The sequence below is a fragment of the Mytilus californianus genome, unplaced genomic scaffold (genome assembly GCF_021869535.1).
Source record: "Mytilus californianus isolate M0D057914Y unplaced genomic scaffold, xbMytCali1.0.p SCAF_2, whole genome shotgun sequence".
Lineage (NCBI taxonomy): Eukaryota > Metazoa > Mollusca > Bivalvia > Mytilida > Mytilidae > Mytilus > Mytilus californianus.
In genome coordinates, this window is record NW_026262668.1 from 2,119,377 (window position 1) to 2,145,561 (window position 26,185).

The 26,185-nt window shown below is 31.9% G+C and overlaps 1 protein-coding gene across 1 annotated transcript; it reads left to right on the forward strand.

The window, feature by feature from the left end:
- The first annotated feature begins 449 nt into the window (after positions 1 to 449).
- LOC127728854 (uncharacterized) lies at positions 450 to 17,867 on the forward strand. The gene is made up of 13 exons (XM_052236448.1): positions 450 to 563; positions 2,329 to 2,430; positions 4,319 to 4,405; positions 5,183 to 5,221; positions 6,479 to 6,544; positions 7,270 to 7,342; positions 9,537 to 9,577; positions 12,485 to 12,554; positions 12,941 to 12,969; positions 13,731 to 13,786; positions 14,640 to 14,748; positions 16,314 to 16,447; positions 17,264 to 17,867. Exons 1-13 carry the CDS (start codon positions 450 to 452, stop codon positions 17,418 to 17,420), a joined length of 1,077 nt encoding a protein of 358 aa, XP_052092408.1. The 3' UTR covers positions 17,421 to 17,867.
- The last annotated feature ends 8,318 nt before the right edge of the window (positions 17,868 to 26,185 follow it).

Sequence of the window (26,185 nt, forward strand, 5' to 3'; positions counted from 1 at the left end):
GGATTCATTTTGGAAGAAAGTGGAACAAGAGTTGATAAGTCCTGGAGTCAGACATGGTAAACATTTTCCCTTGTTAATCGTATGTATATTGATGAGGCAACTTAGTAAACGAGTGCAAATATGTCCCAAAAAAAAAAATCGAAATATAAAGGAATGCTGCCTCATTGCATTAAACCTGTCACTAATATGATAAAACCAAATTGTGTATTAGATTTTTGTTGATGAAACACATTATTGAAATAAATATAAAAATAAGAAGATGTGGTATGGTAGCCAATGAGACAACTCTCCACCAAAAAGCAAATGACGTAGAAGGTTAGCAACTATATATAGGTCACCGTATGGCCTTCAACGATGAATAAAACCCATACCGCAATGCATGCTATAAAAGGCTCTGAAATGACAAATGTAAAATAATTCAAACGAGAAAACTAAAGGCCTGATTAGAGATGTCTTTAAACCAGTTAGGTCAGTTATGTCAGCAGTTTGGAGACGACATCAATGGTATACAAACATCAATTGTTGAGAATTTGGAAATACGAGAAGATCATGGATCAGGAAACGTTGGTCAGCCATCAGATGTCACCACACAGAATACTTGCCCTACAGCTACTAGTATGACTGATAGATCACCTTGCGCAGTTCCTTTACATTTTCAGGAGCTATCGCAAATACAGAGCGCACTAAACTCGTCAGCCAGGGAGAATTATTCGATCTATTCCTCTTTAATGCTGTCTACTTTTGAGGAAAAAATAAGAGAGCTCACAAACACCTGGGACAACCTTTCTGACGAAGAAAGACGGGCTATATCACTGAACATGGACTATGTATCAAATGTTCTCTTTAAATGTCCATCGGAGAGAAGACTGTCAGAAGTGTCAAGCATTTTTGTTGCAGGATCGTATATACAGTGGCAGGGACCTACAAATTACTGTGGTTTGTGTGCAGTAAATAACATCATTGGTTCAAGCCCTGACGGAATATTTCCTGTATTAATAGCGGACATGGATTACATCGCAGATGAACTGTGGCTGAATATGGCTGGAGATCCCATAGTTCCGCTAACGTTTCCGATACCTGCACTTCGTGACAGAGAGGGATTTTATAGTGGAGAAGTCATCATCCAAACTCTCGAGAGGCGGTCATATTCGACGACAAGACTGCAACATGATGTCCTTTCTTCCACAGAAGATAATGAAATCATAAACAATCTGATGTCCTTCGAAGAAATAAAGGGATTGATAATTAGAAAGTTTAACGAAGCACATTGGATTTCAATTCCAATAATCAACGATCAATTTATCTTCATAGATCCGAAAGTGAAAGCACAACGTACACTTCCATCAAGCGATGTATGTCAATTAATAAGGAGCCATTGTTTTCACCCTGGAGCAGTTTACATTGTGCAGGTAAAATATGACCAAAAAAGTCCCGCTTATCAGATACTAGTATAGAGTATTTAGCTACTACTGATTTCATAGTCAACTAAAAAATTACCCACATATGCAAAGTCCAATCTGATTGAAACCCAGATCCTTCGTCCACGCTTCGTTTACAAGCCAATCGTGGACATAGGATATGTACTTTTATTAGATTGTGCAAAGTCTATCCATGCATATAATACTCGCCAAAACGTGTAAAATATTTAAGGAAAATGTCACAATAAGTTAAGAGACAAGCAGGCAAGCCAAAATCCAACACAATAGTGTTACTTGTTATGAAGGAGAAGAAGAAGAAAACAAATGAAAGTGTGTTCAAATACATCCGACCCTCGTTCATATCTTTTGATCCAGAATACATATATAATTTACATCACATGTAGAAGTTGACTTCCTCGCCATCTGTTCTTAATTGCATTGGAAATAATAATTTAAGTCACCTTTTTACATATTATCATCAGCACCATTAAGGTGTATTAACGAAAAAAATTAAAAGGAACAGCAATACACGGTTTTATATAGAACTAAAGATATATTTGTTAAAGATGGTTATTGGTTTTTGACATTTTATATAAAAAAAAATTGTCCTTATAATCTTCTTTCAAAAGTACGATCATTTACAACGATTCCTAATAAAAATAAGACAAAAACGGATTTAGTTTTTCAAAAGTCTCTTGCTGCGTTTAGGGTATAGAGTAAAGTACACTATGATATGTTGAATTAAATTGTGAAAGACATGGTGAAACCAGAAACAACAAAAGAATTTTTTATAACTGTTGTCGGACACTTTTAAATATTAAATCAAATTTAAAAAATAACGTCAAATGTATACATTTTCTGTTACAATTTAAGACACGTATGTTTTAATTCTTGAAATATTTCACAGAAGGACACTTGTCAAACTGGTACAGAGGGCATCGACGAAAAAATTGGTAGTACAGATGTAGAAGAAAATTATGAAGAGGGGATCATTCAGAATGAGGTTACAACGGTAATTATTAAACCATTCACATATCATTAAAACCCATTGTGTCAGGGTTCAATTTGTTTTCATATGAAAATGGTTGGTCTATAAATCGTAAGGATGTTTAGAAATGCTATAAATCCATTTAATTTTATCTTGAACATCGTTAACCCGCAAATAATTTTTTTTTAAAATCAGCATTAAAAAGTAGTTATCATTTTTAAATATGTTTGAAGCCCGGTTGTCACTATCAAAGTTAAAATGGTAAAAGTTGTCTTTGACGAGGTAAACTTGGTCCAAGTCATCTGTTGTCACTATCAAAGTTTTTGATCAAAAACTTGGTCTCTAAAAACTTTGACCAGGTAAACTTGGTCCAAGTCATCGGTTGTCACTATCAAAAGTTTTTCATCTTTGGTCAAAGAAAAGACTACACTGTGATTGGATAATTCCCTTAGAAAATAGGATTAGATTCTATTCCATACAAGTCCGTCCAAGTTTTTGATCAAAGTTTTCTTTGACGGTTGTCACTATAAAACAATCCATCACTGTGACCAAGAAAACTTGTACAAGAAAACTTTGATAGTGACAACGGGCCTTTAGAACATTTTCTCTATGCTTTCAACACTTTACAAAAATTAATAATGATCACGGATCCGATAATTATGTCATTTTTAGTACTTAATATCTTAAAAGAAATCGAATTTCAGCATGGCGATTCTAAAGATGGATAAGGAGTTATGTTTTAAAAAATATACGATTATTACCCCCTTTGAATTGTTTAAACCACGGTGAACAATCCCAAAGTTAATGAAACCAAGTTGAATTTAAAAATAGGAATAATATATATCGAAAGAATTTTGCAACAACCTTTCCAATATGTCTATAAGTTGATGTCAAATTGTCAATGATAGCTTAAGACATTTCTGTTGAAGACATGATAAAATATGGCAAATTGTACATGTTTTAGCGAAATTTTACATCGAAGGTTTGAGTGTTTAATAGTCTTTTGCTGAATTTCCAGTGAAGAATATTTCTCGTGAATTTTCAGGACGAGCATTATAAATACGTTGTAAACCAATATAAAAAAGAGCATAATGAGTTTGAGGTCCTATTGTTTTGCAATAAAAAATCTTCCGAGCAATAATATCTGGTATTCTTTTTGTCAAATCCATTCGCATTATTCCATCTTAAATAGTAAGTTCCATAGCTCCCTCTTAGTTTATCATGTTTGAAAGAATGCTTTTTCTCGTTAAAAAAAAGTCCAAAGACTTTTGGAACTGGCCACAGGAAAAACTTTATGAATATGTATATGACGCGAAACATTTACAGTATAATTTATAGTTTGTAAAGTTAAGGGGCGTGGAAATTCTTGTCGCGTGCGCGACTCGAATATTTCCTCGCCCATGTCTTGTTAATCAGTTACAAATCCTAAATCAAACTGTTTAAATTAATATACTAGTAACTTGGAATTTCTATTGTATTTTGAAAGAGAAAATAGCAGAAGTTAGTACAGTTTGAAAATTCTAAGAATTTCTTTTAATAAATAATGTTTAAATGATTTGATGTACTAAGTTATTTTTAAAAGTTAAAAGTGTTAAAAATATTAATACCATCAAATAATTGTCCAATTCAATTAGGAATATAACTTTTCCATGTAATGATTCCAGATTGTATGCAATTTGATATGTTACGCCATTTGTTAGATGACTTATTCCGTTTATTCGATTACTGACGATCGCAGTCGTTGGCAAATCAAACACAGTACTGCTATTCCTTAAGTGTTTTAGATAGTCTTTCATTCGGTTCTGCTAGTCTTAATTGTTGATGAACATGATATACACTTGGGGCATGATTTTATAAACACAAATTATAAGATTAAAGCTGACATGTATTTTATTGGTATCTTTCATGTTAGGACAATACAACGGAAGACATAGAAGAACAAACCAGTGATGGAAATGACAATGGAACAAAAGATCTGACTAACAGTGAAAATACAATGGTAATCATTACTTAATATACTTGAATTTAAAAAGATATATGTTGGATAGTTGTATCATCATACCACATCTCCTTATTTTTATATCCCGGTCTCTCGTCTTATTAGACATATTTACCATGTTTACGATGATATAAATCACACAATCCTTTTACGTACATTTTATATAATTACCAGTTTAGTCCATTTTTTTTTATAAATAAAAATCTATCACTAAACATACGTTTGGAATAGCGTGGTTGCTTTTCCCTAACTTTCCTTCCTCAAAATTATAACCCAACAATCTCAGTGGTCTCGTGGTTGCGTGCTCGCCTCTGGCTCAATGTTGTGGGTTAAATTTCCGACATTTCCTGCTTTCCTGCTATGCACGCGGCATTTAGGAGTAAAGTTGGCTCGGATTCAGAATAATGTGTGCAGCAACTGTGACATGTATTCCTGCGGATAATCATTGTTATCTTGTGAAGAAGCAAGCCTTCAAGTAAAATACGGCTATACAACAAGGCATAGTCTATATTTATTTGTAAGTTGCATGATGTATTTGTCACTTGACGTTAACTACCAATCAATTATCAGTTATATATTATGATTCCTTCTGGAGTCGTGAAATTCGTTACGAAAGAAGTTGTAATCACGGAAAAAATATTTAGAGTGAGAAAACTTACTTTTACTGGAATGATAAACACAGATTGCGAACAGTTATCTTCACTTAGAATTAAGCACAGTCTACATATAGCATCTGAACTATAAGAGTTTATAATTAACAAACTGTCCTTATTTCAGGTGAAACGTAATTACGAATTAAGGAAGAAACCACCAAAGGTAAATGATTATATACTTAGCACACATAATATACGGGCGACCTACATTTGCGCGAATTTGAATTTTGACTGGTATTACGTTTGCGCGAATTTACCTGCAATTTACATGAGTTTTATCTGTGTTTAATACTGAAAATAACCTGAATTTTACAACAGCTTTTTTAATGATTAATCATATTGATAAATACATATTATTTTATTCGTTTATGTATTAGATACACCTATGAGGGCGTTAGCCCGATTGGGTGTATCTAATTTACACCAAGATATTATTATCAATGCAGAATGATAGTTTTCAATAATTTAGGAGGGGGGTCTTTCAGCGATTTGACCATATGTTATTGAAAAGCATGACAAATGTAGGATATCCAATTTCATTTAACGACATCTTGGTGTAAATTAACATGTAAAAGCAAAGTCTTGAATAAAACACAGTGTGTATGTTCTCGACAAGAACAATCTATAAGTCAGTCTTCGGAGCGATTTAGGATAACATGAATGTGAAATTTCTCCAGAATGAAATTAAAAAAAAATTGTTCAATGGTGAACTGAATGTTGACTTATGTCCTTGTCTGTGCGTATCGTTTCAAATGAGCAGTGGTATCGCTTCCGCTTATTTAAAAGTCAACTAAACTTTCGCTATAACCAGTACTATTTATTCTCTTTCTAATTGAAGTTCGTTAGTTTCATGATTGTGCTTGTTTGTTGGCCTAACAAAACTTTACATTCGCGATAAGATTTTATTCTACATTTGCATATTTTCTATGGTGCATCTCCTTGAAATTTCTTCATTTTCTACTCTATATCTTCACGAAAAGTATATTCATCGAATATCAAGTATTTTTCCCCCTTTGTTTGTCTCAGAGATGGTATTCCTATCTTCAATTCGATTTTCAAATTATCATCTCAGTTATTTTTTTAAAATTTTAATCTATTTTGTTTTATTTCAGAATTCATCATATTTGTCTTAAAGCTTTTCAATAATTTTTTTAAAGAAACTTTAATTAATCCAGGCAAAAGTAGTAGGAGTTTCCAACAGGTAAATTTCACGCAAACGTGGATATTTTTTCGCGCAAACGTAACGCGCCGTAATATACAAAACAATGATACGCCATAGAAAAATATGGTACGAGTTCATTTCAATTGAAGGCAGACACAATGCAACAAACTATAAAAAAAAACTATGTCGAAACTAATATTATCTAATATAGTTATGTATACAATAGACGGAATCTCATTTCCAATTTATGCTTCACAGAAAAGAAGGAAGAGTTTTTGGTATGAATACGACCAGAAGAAGATTGCCAAGAGATTGCCATGTTATGTAAGTGTCAATCATTGATATATCTCTAATTACTCACAGAACACTTACCAAAAAGTTGGTAATTGTTCAAAAAGTATATATTTTACCTGCTGGCAGAATTTCTATAAATTTTCAAAAAAGATAAATTTCAACATTACTCTTTGAAAATTAGAAAAGAAATTGACAGCGACAACTCTTCAACTACAGTACTGTTATTCCTTAATTTGACAAATATCGATATCATCACGGATGGCTGATACAGCACGATTGCCATTGATTGTATTACACATACAATTTACTTGTCTTAACTACTAAGTATAAAATAAACAGTTGTATTATCTGCTGCCAGCTGTGTATTTCTTGTAATGATAATTTATAGCTTGAAACAAGACTTGTTCGGTTTGTATTTTTGCATAGAAACTCTGTACGATTTTTTTCTGAGCATTCCAAAAGATCGCCTTCCTGTAACATTTATAAAAATGCTGTATAGATCTTTTATGAAGTACAACTATAGGTATTAGAGTGTAGGACGGCATAACTTCATCTCAGTGGATTAAACACTTCAGCTTGCTTTCGACAATTGCGAGTATTCTTTGATATAGTTTACATCAGCATTGATTTGTTAGTAGTTATGAATTTTTTTATTGTTATTAATTTTCATGAATTATAAGAGTAAACCGCAAAGAGCTTTATGTATGCACAAAAAAATGTAAAAACGTTAATACTTTGAATTGTTATATAATTAGTCTGTGGAAGACAATCTTAGAAATACAGATGAGGATGACGATCCACAAAATGATGAAGAGGACAGTATAAAAGGTAACATACTAGTATTCAAAAATATATTGTACAAAAATATTGTCTTCACATGAAAGTTCTATAAGTAAAATAAAAAAGACTTTACAGTAGGTTGCAAAACGATTGAAGTCCATCTACCAGAAACTAGGAATTTCTATCGTACGAACAAAGGGAGATGTGGGGTATATTTCAATGAAGAGACAAAGCTAAAAGTCAATCCGATTGTTGGTTAATTTTTGGGTAGGTACAGTATTTAAGTAAGTAAGAATTTCAATATAAGGAGTTTCAATCAATGTATATTCACTGTAATAAGGCAAAGCAGGCATGTTGTTTTCTTGCAAAGTAAACAAGAATTCTGCTTACTGGTGTCACGGGAACAGGGAGGGGCTCTCAAACTATTTTTTTTTAAATACAGACGTGAAGCTTTGGTTTACCCTCGCTCCTTCAAATATTAAAAAACTTTATGAATTCCCACCCATATATCTATTTCACGGAATAAAATCATTACACTTTCAAATCTAGAATTATCTACTTTGAAGAGAATTTCGCATTTAAAAGCAAATCTTTAAAAGTGCATATATTTCTCAGTTGTCATATGTACAATCTGTGATATCTTAATTATACCCCACGCAACGAGTTGCGGAGGGTATAATGTTTTTGACCCGTCCGTCTGTCCGTCCGTCTGTCTGTCTGTCCGTCAGTCCGTCAGTCCTATTTCTTGTCATCGCAACTCCTCTCAAACCACACAACAGAATTTCACGAAACCTTTTTAGATAATAAGGACATACTATGTAGTTATGCATATTGACAGGAAATTACGATTCATTTTTTTTTCTAGGAGTTACACCCCTTTGAACTTATTTGCCCAATATACTACTGCAACCTTTTGTCATCGCAACTCCTCTCAAACCACACAACAGAATTTCATGAACCTTTACAGATAATAAGGACATACTACGTAGATGTGCATATCGACAGGAAATTACGATTCAATTTTTTTTCTAGGAGTTACGCCCCTTTGAACTTATTTGCACAATATACTACTGCAACCTTTTGTCATCGCAACTCCTCTCAAACCACACAACAGAATTTCATGAAACCTTTTCAGATAATAAAGACATATTACGTAGATGTGCATATCGACAGGAAATTACGATTCAATTTTTTTCCAGGAGTTACGCCCCTTTTAACTTATTTGCCCAATATACTACTGCAACCTTTTGTCATCGCAACTCCTCTCAAACCACACAACAGAATTTCATGAAACTGTGTAGATAATAAGGACATACTATGTAGATGTGCATATTTACAGGAAATTATGATTCAATTTTTTTTTCTGATACAATTTTTTTTTCTTACACTTATTTTATTTCTCCAATGACAATGTGGGGACGTGGGGTATGTGAGCGCGCTCACTAAGGTTCTTTCATTACATTTAAATGTGCCAATAAAAGTTTCTGCAGATAATAAAAGTAGACCACATGAATCTGTCACACGTATTGATTAGAACGAAGAGCATGCTCAATTTGCAGACTTTTAAATGAGGAAATACTCACGATCAACTAACATATCAGTTACTATCCATAGATATAAAACCTCGGTGAAATAAAAAAATGTCCGCCCATTGATATAATTGACATAAAAAGTGACCCAACCCAGTAGCACATTTGTTTATACATTCATATAAACAGTTGGCCACTGCAAACAACAATAAATCATTAAGACAGAGATGCTCCCTCCCCTCCCACGGCCGACTTCTGGCTGATGCATAGTTTTCTTAAATAAAACTTTTAATGTAAGGTTTGGAAAATATTTAAAACGTTTTCTTCAATGATCTAGTTTGATTCAGAGTTTATTTCTTCGTATACATTATGTAACGCGTTCAAAAGTGCTTACAAAATGCATTTGCGATTGAACGAAGTTTATTCCTTTAGGTCAATCATATTTTTGTACTTGTTATCCGGACTTTTATGTACTCAAATTGGAGAGAGCGAGCGAAATTTGTATTTAATTTCACGGGATGTCCCTTAATAGCTACTGTTTTAACTTTTGAATGTTTTTTAATATGCAAGAATTAATTGGAAAAAAAAACCAAGCAACTCTTAAGGCGCCCTGACATATATATATGATACCCCAATTGCCTATATTACATTCTCCTTAATTAAGGAAATATATAGCTCGAATCAATGTATAGTTAGATTTTGTTTTGTTTCAGATTTGTCAGTGAGTTCTGAAATGAAAATCGACGTTAAACAGGTAAGTGAATTCAAACAGAACGGTTATCAACATATTTTAAAACAATTGGTGCAGTAATATGCGGTGCTTTGCTTTTGCGCCAATTGGCATTTCAGTTGCGCCAAAAAAAATCTTTCATTTGAGCCACAAACCATATTTCATTTGAGCCAAAATAAAACATTTCATTTGCGCCAATAACACAGGTAAATAACATAATATTAGATATGTTGAACAAAGAATTTTAATAAAAACCACAGTGACAGCTATATACACTGAAGCAAAGTTATAAGTCTGCTCGGACACAAAACTTGTAATACGGATTTATTCATGGAGAGAAATTTCGCCTCTTAGGCGCATACTATTTTTCTGCAAAATATAGTCCATTTGGATTTCTCCCATCGTGTAACTGCATCTCATTGTTATGTACGTTGTTGCTTGAATATTCTTTACTACGTCCACATAAATGAAAATGTTTTGACGTTTTGAATAAAACTGCTAGTTAAAATGTGCATGGAGCGATTCTGGTCCATTGTTGGTTCTATTGAAATCCTCAGTTGGTGCAGACACGTGACATGTGACATGTGAACACTATACAATTTTAAACCTAAGTCACACTTAGTTTTGTATTATATGAGTATAAATTCACTTTATTACCCAGGGGAAATGCTTTACAAAATTTCCTTTTCAGGATACAATGAATATTTAAATTTTTCCGTTATATATGCTACCTGTAAAATGGCAAAAATGTAGTTTTAATTTTTGGCGCAAATGAAACATTGAATTTTGTAAAAAAAAATGGCGCAAATGCAATGCGCCCGTAATATGTTATTATTTTTAGTAAGTAGAAAATGTTTGTAGTGCAAGTAACCTTATGAAAAGCAAATTAAGCCTTAATAACTTTACCAAAGTTTAACGACATTCTTTTCACTAAGTTCTTTTTTTCTTCTCTCAATTGAACTCCGCACCAGGTCTCATAACAATAGTGTATGTGTAAACTATTGTATGTCTTGTTTTGTCCTATTGTGTCTGCACGTACTCAATTTTATATGCATGTCTTTAATTTATTATAATTACATAACATGTATGTTTCATTAGAATCCGTAATTTTGATTGGCTGATAACAATCGCGAGACACTCCAATATCATATTTTATTTCCGTATAAAATACAACAGCTATGACTGCACGTGCTATCCGTGACAATGTTAAACTAATCCATCGGAAAACAAACGAAAAGCTTGATATAACTCTTAATTTCATGGGTGTAGCATAAAAATGTAATTATAAGAATTAAATGCTTCTTTTTGTATTAGATACACATATGAGGGCGTTAGCAACTTTTAAAAAAAAATTAATTTAAATATAGAACATGAATCAGATTTAATAGAATTTTTTTATTGGAGACTCAGCAACATGTCATAAGTGAACAAATCTTGTATTTAAAAAAATCACAAATAAAATGGGTTTATTTTTCACTTTTATTACTTTTTTAATTTTGTTTGTTTGTTTGTTTTTTTTTAATTTCATATTTAGAACAACAAATTTTGCAAGTATTTTACCATACAGAAGTGTATTTTTGTCTATTATTTTCAAATTTCATATTTACTTCAACATAATTTTGGAAATATTTAACTGTTGTTTCTAATTTTAAAGGAGTAATTTTAACGCTTTAAAATACTGACTGTATTTTACCTGTAATTAATTATTAATTGTTATAACAACACCCATTGTATTTGGTATGTAGGCATAGGATGAATATATATTTTTCAAATGTTGGCATAGGTTGATGACACCAAGCGTTGATCGTGCGCACATTTTTAATATGAAGCGCTTCCTACAAAATGTGCTTCGGTCAACGCTTTTACACCCCAATGAAATTATGAAAAGAAGCATTCAATTCTTAAATGTATGTCGTTTCAAAATCTCGCTCAGAGCTTATGTTGTATTGTTATTTAACTTGCCGACTTAAAATAAAACTTATTTGATTTCATAATATGTAAGTAAGATGCACATATATATTATTAGTTACACCTAGGACATAATATATTGGTTAGTATAATAGTCCAAGGCTGACCTAATACGATATATACTGGGTCAGTAAATTCAATATGGGGCGAGAGCGAGCGAATATATATCGTATTTAAAATTCACTAGCATACTTTGTAACGAATTTATCTTACCGACTATCTTAATGTGGTGAATTCAGAGGAAGTTGTAAAAGAATTATAGATATTTTTCATTTTTTGTTATAGTGATCATTATGAATCACTAAAGCAATATTTGGTGTAAGGTGGAATATAACAGGACCAAGTCTTCAATATTAAGAACCTACTTGCATTGACGTGTACAAAAACAAATGCCAACAATAACAATGTAATATCAAAGAACTTCTACATGTATTTAAAATAAACCACGCCCACAGACCGTGCCTTAACTTGATTTAAAATAAAACACGACCACTCCATTATAGTAAATGTACACGGTTTCCACGTGTTCGCTTTTAACCAATGATATTCCTAGTAGTGTAGGTAAGATAAATATATTTGTGCATAAAATATGTTAATTGACCGACCGTGCGAGGCCCTCGTGGGTAGTCAAGGTCGTTAAACACCCTGGTAGATATTAAGGGAGAAAGGAAGAGTAGGGTTTACTTTAAAATATCTCTGGAAAATTATTTTGTAATATTGTAATAGTATTATGAATTTATGAACATCTCAAAATGTTTATAAATATGTATACACCTTCATGAAATATTATATTTGTGCAATTTCCACCATACAATTCGGGTCCGGCTCAATTTAAGTTGGTCCAAAGGACATATATGAGACATACGGCGTTGTTGCTTATTTCGTTGCCTGAAAGATTACGCAGTTATATGAAAACATACAAAAACAAGTATTAACACAATTTCCTAATTATCTTTTCTACAGCTAAATAAAGACAGTCCAGATAAGCAGGAAGTTGGAGACAGTGAAGACGAAGATGAAGATATAGATGAAGGTAATCTTTGTCTTGTGCTCCATTTTCTTGATTCACATAAAGATTTAAGTAAAGATCATTCCCTAAATATATATATCTATAAGATTATAAAATGCAAGAGAACTCAGGATTATTTTCAATAAGAATAGAACGAAAATTTATTTTATGTGGATAAAACTCATTGTAGTTTGTCAAAATTTTGCAATCATGTTCTATTACTATATGGTATGGAATTATTTCTAGATATTAAGTCCTAGATATATGTCAAGATTTCTCAATTGTTTTTGTAATTTTTTGTTAATTTCAATCCCTTTAATGGCATATTATGTACAAAGAAAACAAGTACACTTGTCATTATATTCATTCAAAGCAGGTCCAAAATTACAATTCTTTTTTTTTATCTTCAGATTTCTCAATGGAATTTGCAGATTTTGAAGTAAGTAAATGCAAACATTAGTATAAGTTATATTAAAGTTATCATACTATTGCTAAGGGTTGAGCTTTGAAAATGTGAACAACAGTTAAGCCGATCGATATAAAAATAGTCTCCTTACATTATTATACCCCTACTGTCTATTGTAACCGAACTTTCTTAAACGGGTGATATAGTGTGATGGAGGGGTCTGTCCGAATGTCCGTCTGTTTTTTCTGTCCCACTTTTGTATGCGCAACTGCTCCTGGACCGATTGACAGATTCATGTAAGATTTACACCGAGTCTTACTCAAATTATGTACTTTTGCACTTCCTATATATTTAATTTATTCATCTGAATGAGTATTGGGGATTACTTTATGACGCATTGACATGGACTTTGTCATATCTGCACACTATAGTACATATTTGTATCGACTTCTCTTCCTTGAATCCCTAATCATGATTTAATAACACTTTCTCAAAATCTGAACCATATAAATGCCATTGTGCACATCCAATTTTGTATTTTGGTCCGAATTATTTTTGTGGTTTCCCTAAGCAAATTGGTACATCTTTAAGGACGGCTCTATTATCAAAATGCAGGGAAAAAATCCAGTACAATTCTATGCCAATCGCCGTTAGAACTTATTACAAGGTTTGAGAGTGACAGTTCCTGAGACCATGGCAAAGATCCCGGTAAATGATAGAAACCTTTTTAGGTCTACTTTAAAATCTTTAACATATTAAAGTTTCAATTTATACATGTTTTACTTTTTTTTCAGAAAATGCGGATGCTGACTTATGTCAATGAAATCATGCACTGTGAGAACAGTAATTGGTGAGTCAACATTTAATTAAATGCATGACATTTAAGTACTAACAGTACATAATGGTTGGTGATATCAGATATACAAGCTATGCTTTCCGGTTTATATCCACTGACAATGCACGTCTGATGTTTAATTTTAAAAAAAGTTTGTTGAAAACTTTGATATCCTTCTAATGTCACGGTGCATAAAGCCACTAAAGCTTGCAGACAGCATAGGTATCACTGACATATATTCCTGAGTGCGTTAGCCTCGTGATGGTATGTATAAGATGTAAGCTTCTCATATCTGAGGGGGGTTAGCCCCTCAGATATGAGACGACTACATCTGATTTACATAGAAGTAATAAATAACAATTTTATCTTTTCTATTGTTCTAAAAAGAGCAATTCGTTTTGATAAACCAGGAAAAGTGTCAATATCTCAAATTTTCCAGATGCAGTAACACTTTCAGAAGATGTTTTGTAGTTATGGATTTGGAATGAAATCTTAATTGCTTCTATTTTTCTGTCATCAAATTAATACCTTATCACTGCTTTTGTATGGCAATATGAATCGCTTTTCTATCTTTTCTTTTTCTGGTTTAATTGTCAAAATCTGCACTTTTTGCTGATAAATGATAACACTTCTATGTAAAAATAATTTACACTATGACGTTATGGTATATGCTTAATGATAGCTTTCAATAATTTAGATTTTAGAATTTACCTACAAAAACCAATTTTGTATAATACATTGTTTCAAGGAGAAACAATTTTATGATGAAAAAATATAAACCTCGATAATTTCAAAAGAAAAAATCAATCAATATAATATTAATATTGCAGTTGATATGATTCAAAAATTTTCAGTAATTGCTTTGTAGTGATGAGGCTGATCATGAGCGCCACCATCAGTTTATTGGCAGCCCTGAAATGATAGTCAATAGAGAGAGGAGAAGATTAGCCTTTGGCTGCGGAGTAATTTCTCAAAAGGTATGCATCCTGGTTTAAACCAACCAGCGTTGGCTTTTCAACTTGTTAAAACCTATGAGTGTTGAAAAATGCTGCATGCAATGACCAAATGACCAATGATCAAAGAACAAAAAAAGACCATGATGAAAATAAGAAAGGTCTTAGCTGTAAATGTTTATAGGTAAAAGGACAACCACCGCATACTGTTTACACATGCAAGGGTGACATGAGTAACTTTCTGTTTGACTGTTTTATACACAATGATAGAAACGCGAACATTCATTGAATGCATTATCCAGTCTTCAGACAGTGCAAAAACATTTCACTTTTTTTCAGTTTTCCTTTTCGACCCTTTATAATTGCCCACAGAAACTACCCAATTGATGAACTGTTAAATATGTTATCCTCTTAAATGTGGCTAAAATATTTGTCACTCGACGTAAGAAAGCAACTGCAAGTTACTTCTTGCACATAACAGGGAGATGAAAATCTGTATGATTTATTTGGCATCCATCAGATCTTAAGGTAAACCGGGTTTTCGCTGTAAAAAGTGTAATATGAAAAACACATTCAAAATTTATGGCGTTTATTTTCTTCATAATACTTCATTACTCGGGAAAGTTAAAGACCAACACTTGGAGCTGTACAAAATTGACCTAAATTCACCTAAGGGCAGCACTTCAAAATTAATGTTTCAACTTAGTTTTAAACCAAATGACCAAATTGTTAAACTTCTAAATTATAAAAAAAAATGAATATATAATAAAAAAAATTGGCGTTATTAGTGAATGTTACTCACTTTTACTGGTGATTCACCAGGTTCAGATAAAATATTTCGGTACTGTACCTAGTCTTTTAAAGGGGCATTAGCTACGATTTAGAAAAACAATTAAAATACGATTCTTTTTGTTTCAAGTATTAATAAAAGCGGAATTTTGAAATAATATTTCATTATAAGCAGTCAGTTGGCCCGAATTTGTCAAAATAAGCTCAAAACATCGCTGATGTATTATTGATAATTCAATAATTCAACCTCATGTGAATCCGTATTCATGTGACCTTCAACTTTACCCCTTTGCTGGAGATGGGTTCCGCATGTACTAGGCGTGTTCAGCTATTAAAAAGAAAAGAATGTCAACATTGAACGTGAAACAAGGGTGAACCATTTCGTTGACTGATTCTAGCCACACAAAATTATGATTAACAAATTTTTTAACCTCTAACATGAAATCAAACAGACCTAGAAAAAATCAAATTGCACGTGCTCGCTATCTATTTATATTTATGTTTAAATCGGGTAATATAACCGTCGGCAGTCTTCGGAGGTCATCTCGATGGTTAATTAGATGGAGTCTAGACTAAAATCGTACGAAATCCTGATGAATATTATCGAGTCCACGCATTGTTAATTGTTAATTTTAGACTTTTTGTAATTTGGATATACGTTTTAGTATGTTATAAATCAAATATGAGAATTTGAGTCAAATCGGTGAACATGAATTTGACAGCTCCTTTAAAGCCTGGGTTATACATTGATCGTGTTCACCAGAACAATCTACAATATATATATAATTTTTTTTTTAAAGATTATTAGTGCTCTGCTCAAATATCTGACAGACAATTTGGTGTACAATCATCACGAGCCCTTCAGATTCGGCGGCAGAAGGATAAGGAAGCTGACACATATTGAACTTCAAAATATTTTCCTGGAATATAAGTTGTAAGTTTAACTAGTGCATGGCTGAAACGTCGAGTTATACCAGAAAATTATATTATTATGTCAATTAAAGGCCATGTTTTTATAGATAGTTAGGTTCTTACGAATATTTTTAAGCATTATATAATAAAGAGGTACTCATATATAAATTGTCTCGTTCGTCTTGATCTTTAGCTAAAGTTATCGCTTTTCGTTGATCGTTAGACAATTTACACTGACAATTTGAACCAAACTAATGGCGGGAATAATGAATAAAAGGTCGTTCTGAAGTTTTCCTCTGTTAGTTATTATGACATAAAACACATAACCATCAGAGGCAATTTTTAATTCTAATGGGTTAATGTGGGAGCTAATACAGCAACATTCGCATTGGTGGCACATAGTTCCATTTGAAGCCATTTGAAATCACTCTATTTCTTGTATGAAATAATTTGGCCAATTTTTGGTCATTATTTTTCATCAAAATAGTTCAATTTTTATGAAAGGAACAATTAAACAACCACAGGGTATATATATACGAAAACGTTGGACAAAGCGCCGCGAATGCAGCCTTAGATGGGCGGATATACTGACGGCATGGTATATATATATATATACCCAGTCTGCTAAGTAAAGTATGTTAAGTTTTGCAATACAAATGCTGTTTTCTGTTATTATTTATAAATGGTAAGTCGCAGAAGGTTATAGTTTTTTTTTTCACATTTGCAAAAATGTATAAAAACGTCAATGTCTTAAACTGACTTTACAAACAAAAAGATAGGAATTACAGTGTATAACCATTACATACTAAAGTTTAAATTCTTGTTATTTCACTTTCAGTTTTGCTGACCACTATGTGACCTTTGTTTTACATAAGGAGGCAATCATATACTTCCACCAGAGGAAGACAGGGTGTCCATATGAGTTAGCAAACCAAAAATGTATGGATGCAGAAGTGGATATGTATATTGAATGGAAAAAGAAGCATAGAAAATAACTATGAGCATTCAAATTGAATATATTACATTTTATTTTTGTTTGTTTGTATATAGTAATTATGATGGTCTTATATAACATCAATATTCAACGTTTTATGATGATATTTTTATTTTCTTATTGTTTTAAAAGCTGTAGCTTATTAGTAAAAAAAGAAATTGTAAAACAAGATAACAGCAATATTAATGAAAAGAAAAAACAAGACAACAAATGCAGAGAATTTATATGAAGTAGTGGATATAGAAAGGAAAATCAACAAGAACCTTTAATCGCAAGTTGATTATCGTTTCTGAATTGACTAAAACACGGTTTTAAATTTGGAACATAAATCAATAGAAGTATCTAAAAAGAATTTCAATTTTATTTTTTTATTCTTGAATGTGTGGGAATTAATACGGTTCACATCTATATTTAGGCATATGAAAATTAAAGAAAGTTTAATATTGTAGTTTAATATTTTTTATTATTGCTACTATTGTAGGGTACATGTATCTACGGTCAAAGCTGCTAGATATATACTATTACTAGAGACTCTGTTATATTACCAAGAAAACGCAATTATTGGCTATAATAAAAACAAAAATATTATTTTAAAACAGAAGAATTAATTATGCTTTAGTTAATGGGTGTATATAAGAATATGTATTTTTTCGATATCTTACCAACGCGGTGACGATAGGCAACATAAGTGTATGTTCAGATAGAACGATACATGTTGAATAAACGGGAGATCGAATCTTACACCGGAATATAAGTATTAGATTGTTGCTTACCCCCATACATATTATTTTAATTACAGGAAATAAAATATGTATTTTGTGTCACTTTTAGAGGTAAAAAAAATAAGGTCACGACAGTAGCTGTCATTTTAGACTTTATTGTAAAACAGCAACACCCCATAGTAACGTACTGTATTTGCTGAGGTAAAATGGTTTTGACCCGGTCGTCCGTCACTACGTTGATGTCGCCTTGATAGCACCTTTATTTTTTGTCGCATCCTCTTCAAATCTGGATGAAGGTTTCCAATCATCATAACCATAGATGAGTTAGACACTCAGAAACATTTGAAATGGGCACTATTTTGAGCGGAAAAGGCTTTCAAAGTCAACCAATACTATGTTTTATCGCCACACTACCTCCTCTATTTTTGTAGGATTCTCTTTAAATTTGATTGAAGGTTTCTGGATGATTTTGATAAGAAAAATCCGAAAAGAGAGACAATTTTTCCGATATATCATGCAATATATCATGTGTTTATGTGTGAACAGCGTTGAGAATTTTATCCGTTTTCTCTTTTTTTTTCTTTTTCTTTTTTAGAAAATTTAACATGCAATAATATTTTATTTTGGTATTGCGATACGATTAATAGTACTACTTTATTTCATATGGTTAAATTGTGATTATTATCACAAGTTTGGTTTTCGAAAGGTCCATTTCCAACAGTTAACAGAGAATGTGTGTAAAATGAAATAATTAACACAAAGAACGACAACATTAAAGTAAAAAAAAACCAGCCATAATATATATACTGTATATAAATGAACAATGTTAATTGATTGAGTTAATGTATTGCCAAGTTAATGATTACTTTTATCATATGTTTTGTTTTGTTTTAGTATATTGCAGTATTCATGTATACTCAAACTTGTCAAGAGTATTAAGCACATGACAATGTCATGTGGGTATCCAATTTGATATTTTGATATTGTAATTTGTTGGTTTTTATTAGCCTAAATGAAATGTACTAGAATTTTCTTGAGTATGTGTATTGACAAGTTTATGATTATTTTATCATATGTTTTGTGTTCTTTAGGAATATTTTAGTATTCATATATGCACACATGTTTAACTTAAACTTGGCAAGAGTATTCAGCACATGACACTGTCATGTGGGCATCAAATTTGATATTGTAGTTTGGTTTTTATTAGCCTAAATGAAATATACTAGACTTTTTTTATGAGAATATGTTGTCTATGGGCGTTGTAATTGTAGTGTAGTACAAGTGACATAAACTTCAACGTGTTGAAGGCGGTCACTACAAAGTAGAAGTAGAAGAAATATACTGAACATATTGACACATTGTGTTTGTTGCATACATATTCTATTTTACATATTTTATGAATTATGATGTTTTGATGTCAATCCTGCATTTGGATTTTATATTTAGTTTAATTGCTATGCAATGTTTTTTTTGTAAATTTTGTTGGTCTTTTCGTCGTTTTTTGTTTTTGTCGATGTCTCTTTAACTAACAAATTTTGATTGTCCCTTTGGTATCTTTCGTCTCTTTTTTTAACCGATACAGTATTTGATCTTATTTATATTGACACGAAATGCCAATAAAAGCGCAGTAAAAGTATAAATTTTATTAACACGGTTATGTTAGCAGTCATGGTCGAGTGGTCTCATTCCCGGACTTTAGACTATGATATTTCTTTAAGGAAATGCGCTTTGGAGAAGGTATATATGATAAAGCTTTGGATTCGAAAATCAAAAAAAGTATTATAAATCTATCATATAACATCATTCAGATGTTCATAAGACAGAATTACTCCGTGAGACATCAGTATTTATATTTTGAATGTTGTCTTACATATTTGCATTAGGGCTTCAAACTTCTTACAATTGTCTCAAAATTACAAAACTGCCAAAGTGGCATCACAGTTTTGAGAATTGTCATTAATATTAAGAAAAGAGTAAAGGCTTTATCCAAAAAGATATTTTGCTAAAAGATGTATTTAATAAAGGTGTTAATGTGTAAAAAAATATCTAATCCTTATCTATTTTGTCCAAAAACTATGTTTAAAGTGGCTACCTTATATCAACATTGTCGATTTTGTCAACTTTATGACATCACAAGCAATCGTTTTGCACTAATGTGTCAGGACTATATAATTACTTGTTCATTTATCAATGAAATCAGCAAAATTATTTATTTTCGGAGAATAAGGGGGCCAAACAATCACCTGCTCTTATCACAACTGTCCTGTTAATTTAATTTATTTTTCAAAATCGCCATACATGTGCTATTCGATTCTGAGAGGTACAAACGTAAGTTATATATATACAGTAAAATTGGTAACGTTAATGTTATAATAAGTTTTATGTTCTCAACTTAGGCTAACTTCACTCGACAGGGGATTCTCGAAAAATTAATGACTCTAAAGTTAGAACAATAAGCATCTGTAAAAGAAAATCTGGAATCAAAATTTTGCAAGCGTTACCAATAATTCAACATAAATTTAATTACATTGTATATTATGATATAAGAAATCTCCAAAGTTAAGTACATGAGCAACTAAAAATAACTTAATACTAAATAATATTTTAAGTGATTTCGCTCACACTTTGAAATCGAATTGGTATTTAAAAAAAAACCACGGAAGACTTTTAAGGGTGGTAGGATAGAGAGCCAACAGAAACATTTACATTAAAAAGATTTTGCATATCTGTTGTTCTCATTTTATTGTTTTGTTGCTGGGCAAAAATAAGAGTAAACAAACAGGTCCATATGTTGCCCTCTAGATGTCTTTTGGTTATTTTTAATCGTCGGGTTGCTGTTGCATTAACTCGCATTCCCCACATCTAGATAATGATATCCAAAGTTATATTTGGCAGTTAACAGAATCCATGGTTGACATCTAAACAATAAGCGGATATTATTTGTATAAAAAAAGATGTGTTCACTTAATTTATCCATACTTGCTCTTATTGCATTTGTAGTTTGCATGGTGTAGAAGTGTCACTGTATAAAACATGTATTTCTTTATTTCAATAGATACTTGACAGATAATAAAGGCATATTTATAAATGTCACGCTAAAAACATGGTTTTCAAATACTTTTATTTTCTATATATTGATACCAATAATAGACACGTGAGGAAAATGATGATGGGTGACTTTATAACGTTCAGCGTTAAATTAAATTAAAAAATAAGGACATCTGGTATGATTGCTAATGAGAAAACTATCCACCAGGGACCAAATGACGTTGATGGAATCAACTATAGTTCACCGCACGCCCTTCAACAATGATCAAATCCCATACCGAATAACAAACTATAAGAGACATGGCACAATGTAAAACAATGCAAACAAGAAAAACAACGGTCTGATTTATGATAAAACAATAAACAAAAAAAAACATGACAGACAGCAACAAACGACAATGAACCACTGGATTGTTACTCCTACGTCGTTCGGGTCAAGTAGGGTTACCCGAGCCGTGCAGATTAAATGACATATACCGACTTGCTTGGTCAATAACTATTATAACGTAATCGACAAAAATATAGGAAATATATGTAGGAAAATATATATATAAAAAGGATGGCGTATAATAAATATCAAATTGTAAAAATAATTGAATAAAGCGAATCTTATTGAAAACAATGAAATTTGGTTTTGAAAAAAAAAAAAAGAAATCAATCAGAAACTATTTCCTGGAAAGATGTGTAAGAGGACTTAACAGCAAGAATTTTTGGTTAACATTCAAGCCATTCTCGACTAATAAAGGGTCACATTTTTCACACTTTTCTGTCAGTGTTTCGAAAATGATACATATGACAATCACCTTTATAAAAAATAGTAGAAGACTGGAAAAAAGGCTTCATATCAACATATTAAATATGTAGTGGCAATATTAATAGATTTGTCCAAGGCTTTCGATTGCCTACCCAATAACCTTCTCTTGCTAAAAATAATTTGTTTGTCTCCCCCTCATCTCTTAATCTTTAGTAAAGTTATTTAAAAAAAGAGAGGCGAAAGTTACCAAAGGGACATTCGAACTCATAAGTCGAAAATAGACTGACAACGCCATGATAAAAAAAAGAAGACAAAGACCAAAATACAAACAGTATACAAAACACAGCTTTATTTTTTAACTATATAATAGAAAAAAAGTGTGTTGAAGTATGTTCTCATTCCCGTTATTGTGAATCAATGTTTAAAGGGTTGCCACAAGGATCTATAAATGGACATTTTATTCGGAATCCGAGTATTTACTCCTTCTCCTAAATGTCGCGAACCAGTAGGCGGATCAGCGGTAATAAAAATTTTAAAGTATTTGTTTGGACCCGACTGGGGATCGAACCCATGACCTCCCGCACTCGATGAGATAAAAATAGTCTGCCTTGAAAAGGCCAATATTAAAGACACATACGGATATAATAAAATGTTGGAAAATTTCTAAGGAATAGTTTGATATACGTTCTTCTTCTAAACTTCAAAGTTGTTGACACAGGTTGGTGTTTGATCAAAGCATTATTAAGTACGATACTCTTCATACTAAAAGTGTTCGTACGATCAACGCTTTTCAAAGTTAAAAGTAAAATTTATGCCTCATTGGAGGACAGTGTTAAGAGAAGTACGAGGAAATTGGAGGATTAATATACGATACAGCAAAGAAAAAGTTGATAACCATTCTTTACATCTTTCTTCCATTGTCTAAATGGGGTCTTCCGTGCAGATTACATCAGAATGTATTTATTTTTTAAAAGCAGAAAATGCAAGTAACTCAGTATATGTCTGTTTCTTTGTGGTCTCAGGCTGCGTTTTGCTGCAACTTCCGACGTCGAGGACTCAAAAAAGTTACACCTCACCTTTGACGTCAGAAGAGTGAAAATAAAGGATTTACTTCTGATCTGAATTTTCTCATATTTTTTTTTATTATCGAGGTCCCCGTCCTCATCCAACAAAATTGCAATTACTGTATGTTCATGCAATGTGAAAAAATGCGAAGATATTTCTCTTTTTAAATCCTGGGTCCGCACCTGTATCTAACGTTAAAAAATTAGATCACATGATAAAACATACCACGAATTTTACAATTGGCACATTGTTACACATATTATATTGAGGGGTGGGGTGGGTGGGGAGATGTTGTCATCCTAGCAAAAATAAACAGTTAAACTCGAATTAACGAAAATGAAAGCATCCATTCCCAAGTCCCGATAAGTGTAAATCCCGAATTCCAGCAAAAATAAAGGCCAAATCCCGATGTATTCTTCAGCTGAAAAAAATCTTTACGTTAACCTCAGTTAAAGTGACCACATTATTTCAATAACAGAATTAATTTGAATTTAGTATAAAAAGATTTTTGACATTCAGTAGTTAAATTTTGGATCTTTTTTTTTACATGTAAATGAAATTGAAAGGTAATAAAATAATGAAAATCACATATGTTAAGCTATGTCACAGTAACAGTTAAAGGGAGATAACACTTTTTAATTCAAATTAACACCAACCGATTTTTATTTACTATTATTGATTGTTTTTGTAATATAATTCGTTGTTAATAAGTCATCAGGAGTGAGATACTGACTTGACCAATGATTATTATATATATATACACTTCCTCGATCAAACTAATAATACATTTATACCGTTTCCAAAATTTTGGTTCTTAGTAGCCTTATATATATGGTATTAAGACATGTATTGGTTCCAGAATCACTTCCGGGTCTCAAATAACTTGGTTCTGAATTAACACACGCTGACGTCTACTTATCAAAACAACATTGAAAAACAATGGATGCCATAAACCGGAAATGGAGACAATTATAATACCGGATCTAATTCCGGGGGCGGATAAGGGTAATTCCGGGTTTGCCGATCAAATACAATAAAAATATGATAATTCCAGACATGAGACAAAATACATCTATCATGATGAAATATAAACTCTAGAATTGAAAACCAAAGATATATTGAAAAGAAAGAAAAAGCAGGAAATATTTTATACAGAAACTCAAAATAATTTTTAGTTCACAAATTTTCATGTCAAAAACCAATAAAATGTGACAGTATTTTCCTTATCATTAATAAATATTGATATTACATGTAGATGTTTTTATCGTTTAAACATATTACTACAATTCCATGAGATAATTTCTTCTCAATTTTGAAGGGCCTATAAAAATCTGGAAGTTTCTTACTTTATTTTCACAGAGGAACTATAGCTAATATAATATATAGTGCAGCTAGATATGATACACTTAAACAGTTTTGAATTTGAACTGTTTAATATAATGGTATAATTAGTAATAAATAATCAATTGTTGAGACAACACACCCACCCACAGTGATACCCTCAGCCTCCCTCAGCCTTCCTAATACAAAAAAAAAGATTATTTGAATTCATAAATTAATATACAAGACAATTACATTTATTATTAAAAATGTTAAACGACAGTGACACTGACAATGAAACAAACTAACTTAACACCAAAAGCACATTAAAGTATCTTACTGAGTTATGAACTATTTCAAGTAAAAGCAGGACCTGGAATTTAGGTTGTGGACCTTTCAGTTTGGAGTGTCAAAGGTCCTGGACTGTCCAGTACCAAATGTTAATTTTAACCCCTGCATTCACAGTAAAGCGATTTTGACGTGTATTGCAATTCCAAGTAGAATTTACTTTTGGACATTAAACGTTTCGAATGCGTATTAAAATAATTCAAATCAGTTAATAATGTGAATCGAATTCGATTTATGTGTGAACGCAGCATTGATATATCTAAGAAATGAAGAATATTAAAAAAAGATGGACAAAATATTTGTATTAAATTTGTTGCAATTTTTGTCTTGCCTTGACAGAGTCAAAAAGTGAGACATATATATATATATATATAGGCATGCTGTTTTGGCGGAATCAACAATGTATTAGTTTGTGATTTTGTGATAAGGTCTGGTTTCTGGTAGGTCAATGACATTTTGTAAGTAGTTGTGTTAGCATAGGCACATCTCATTACCATAGAGAATATTTGGCCCCACCCCCTTAGTCATGGTCTATTGACTTTGAAACTTTGCATAGTTTACATGTATATGTTTGTGATTAGGTCAGTTTAGGGGGAACCACTAGTGGTAGGTCAATGATATTTGGTGTGCAGTTGTATAAACTTTTTCATTTCTAATTTCCATTGAGATTATTTGGCCCCGCCCCCTCAATCATGCTCTTTTTACTTGGAAACTTATGTTACTTTGAAATTTCATTTATTAGTTTTCGATTAGGTTAGTATTAGGGAAACCAATAGTGGTAGGTCAATGATAATTGGCATGTAGGTGTAGAAGCATTAGTACGTCTCATTTCCATAGAGGATATTTGGTCCTCACCCCTCAGTCATATTCATGATCTATTGACTTTGAAACTTTTACTTAGTTTACATGAATGAGTTTGTGATTATTATGATTATGTCAGTTTAAAATTGCCAGTAATCTTAAGTCAAAGCTATTTGGTATGCGAACGTATTGGTATTCAAAAGTTTCATTTCCATGGATATTATATAACCCCACCCCCTCATTATGGTTCATTGACTTAGAAATTGAATTTGTGTTAAGGTTTGTTTAAAGGGAACGACTTATGAAAAGTCAATGGTATTTGGTTTGCAGTTGAACAAGCATTGGCACCTTTCATTTCCATAGAGATTGTTTAGCCTTGTACCTTCAGTCATGGTTCATTGACTTTGAATATCACTTACATGTTAAAGTATTACTATTTTAAGTGTAACATTTGCATTATCAAAATAACAAATAGGCAAAACATTACGTTGTGTTAATAGCTTATTATAGATTAGACATGTGTAATTATTTTAAAAATAAGGAGATGTGGTATGATTGCCAATGAGACAACTATCCACTAAAATTCAAATGAAGTGGATGTAAGCAATTACAGGCAACCGTACAGCCTTCAAAAATATATGTTGCATCATTGCTAGGCCATTATAACAACATCAGCATTTCTTGTAATACTAGTATACAAGAAAATTA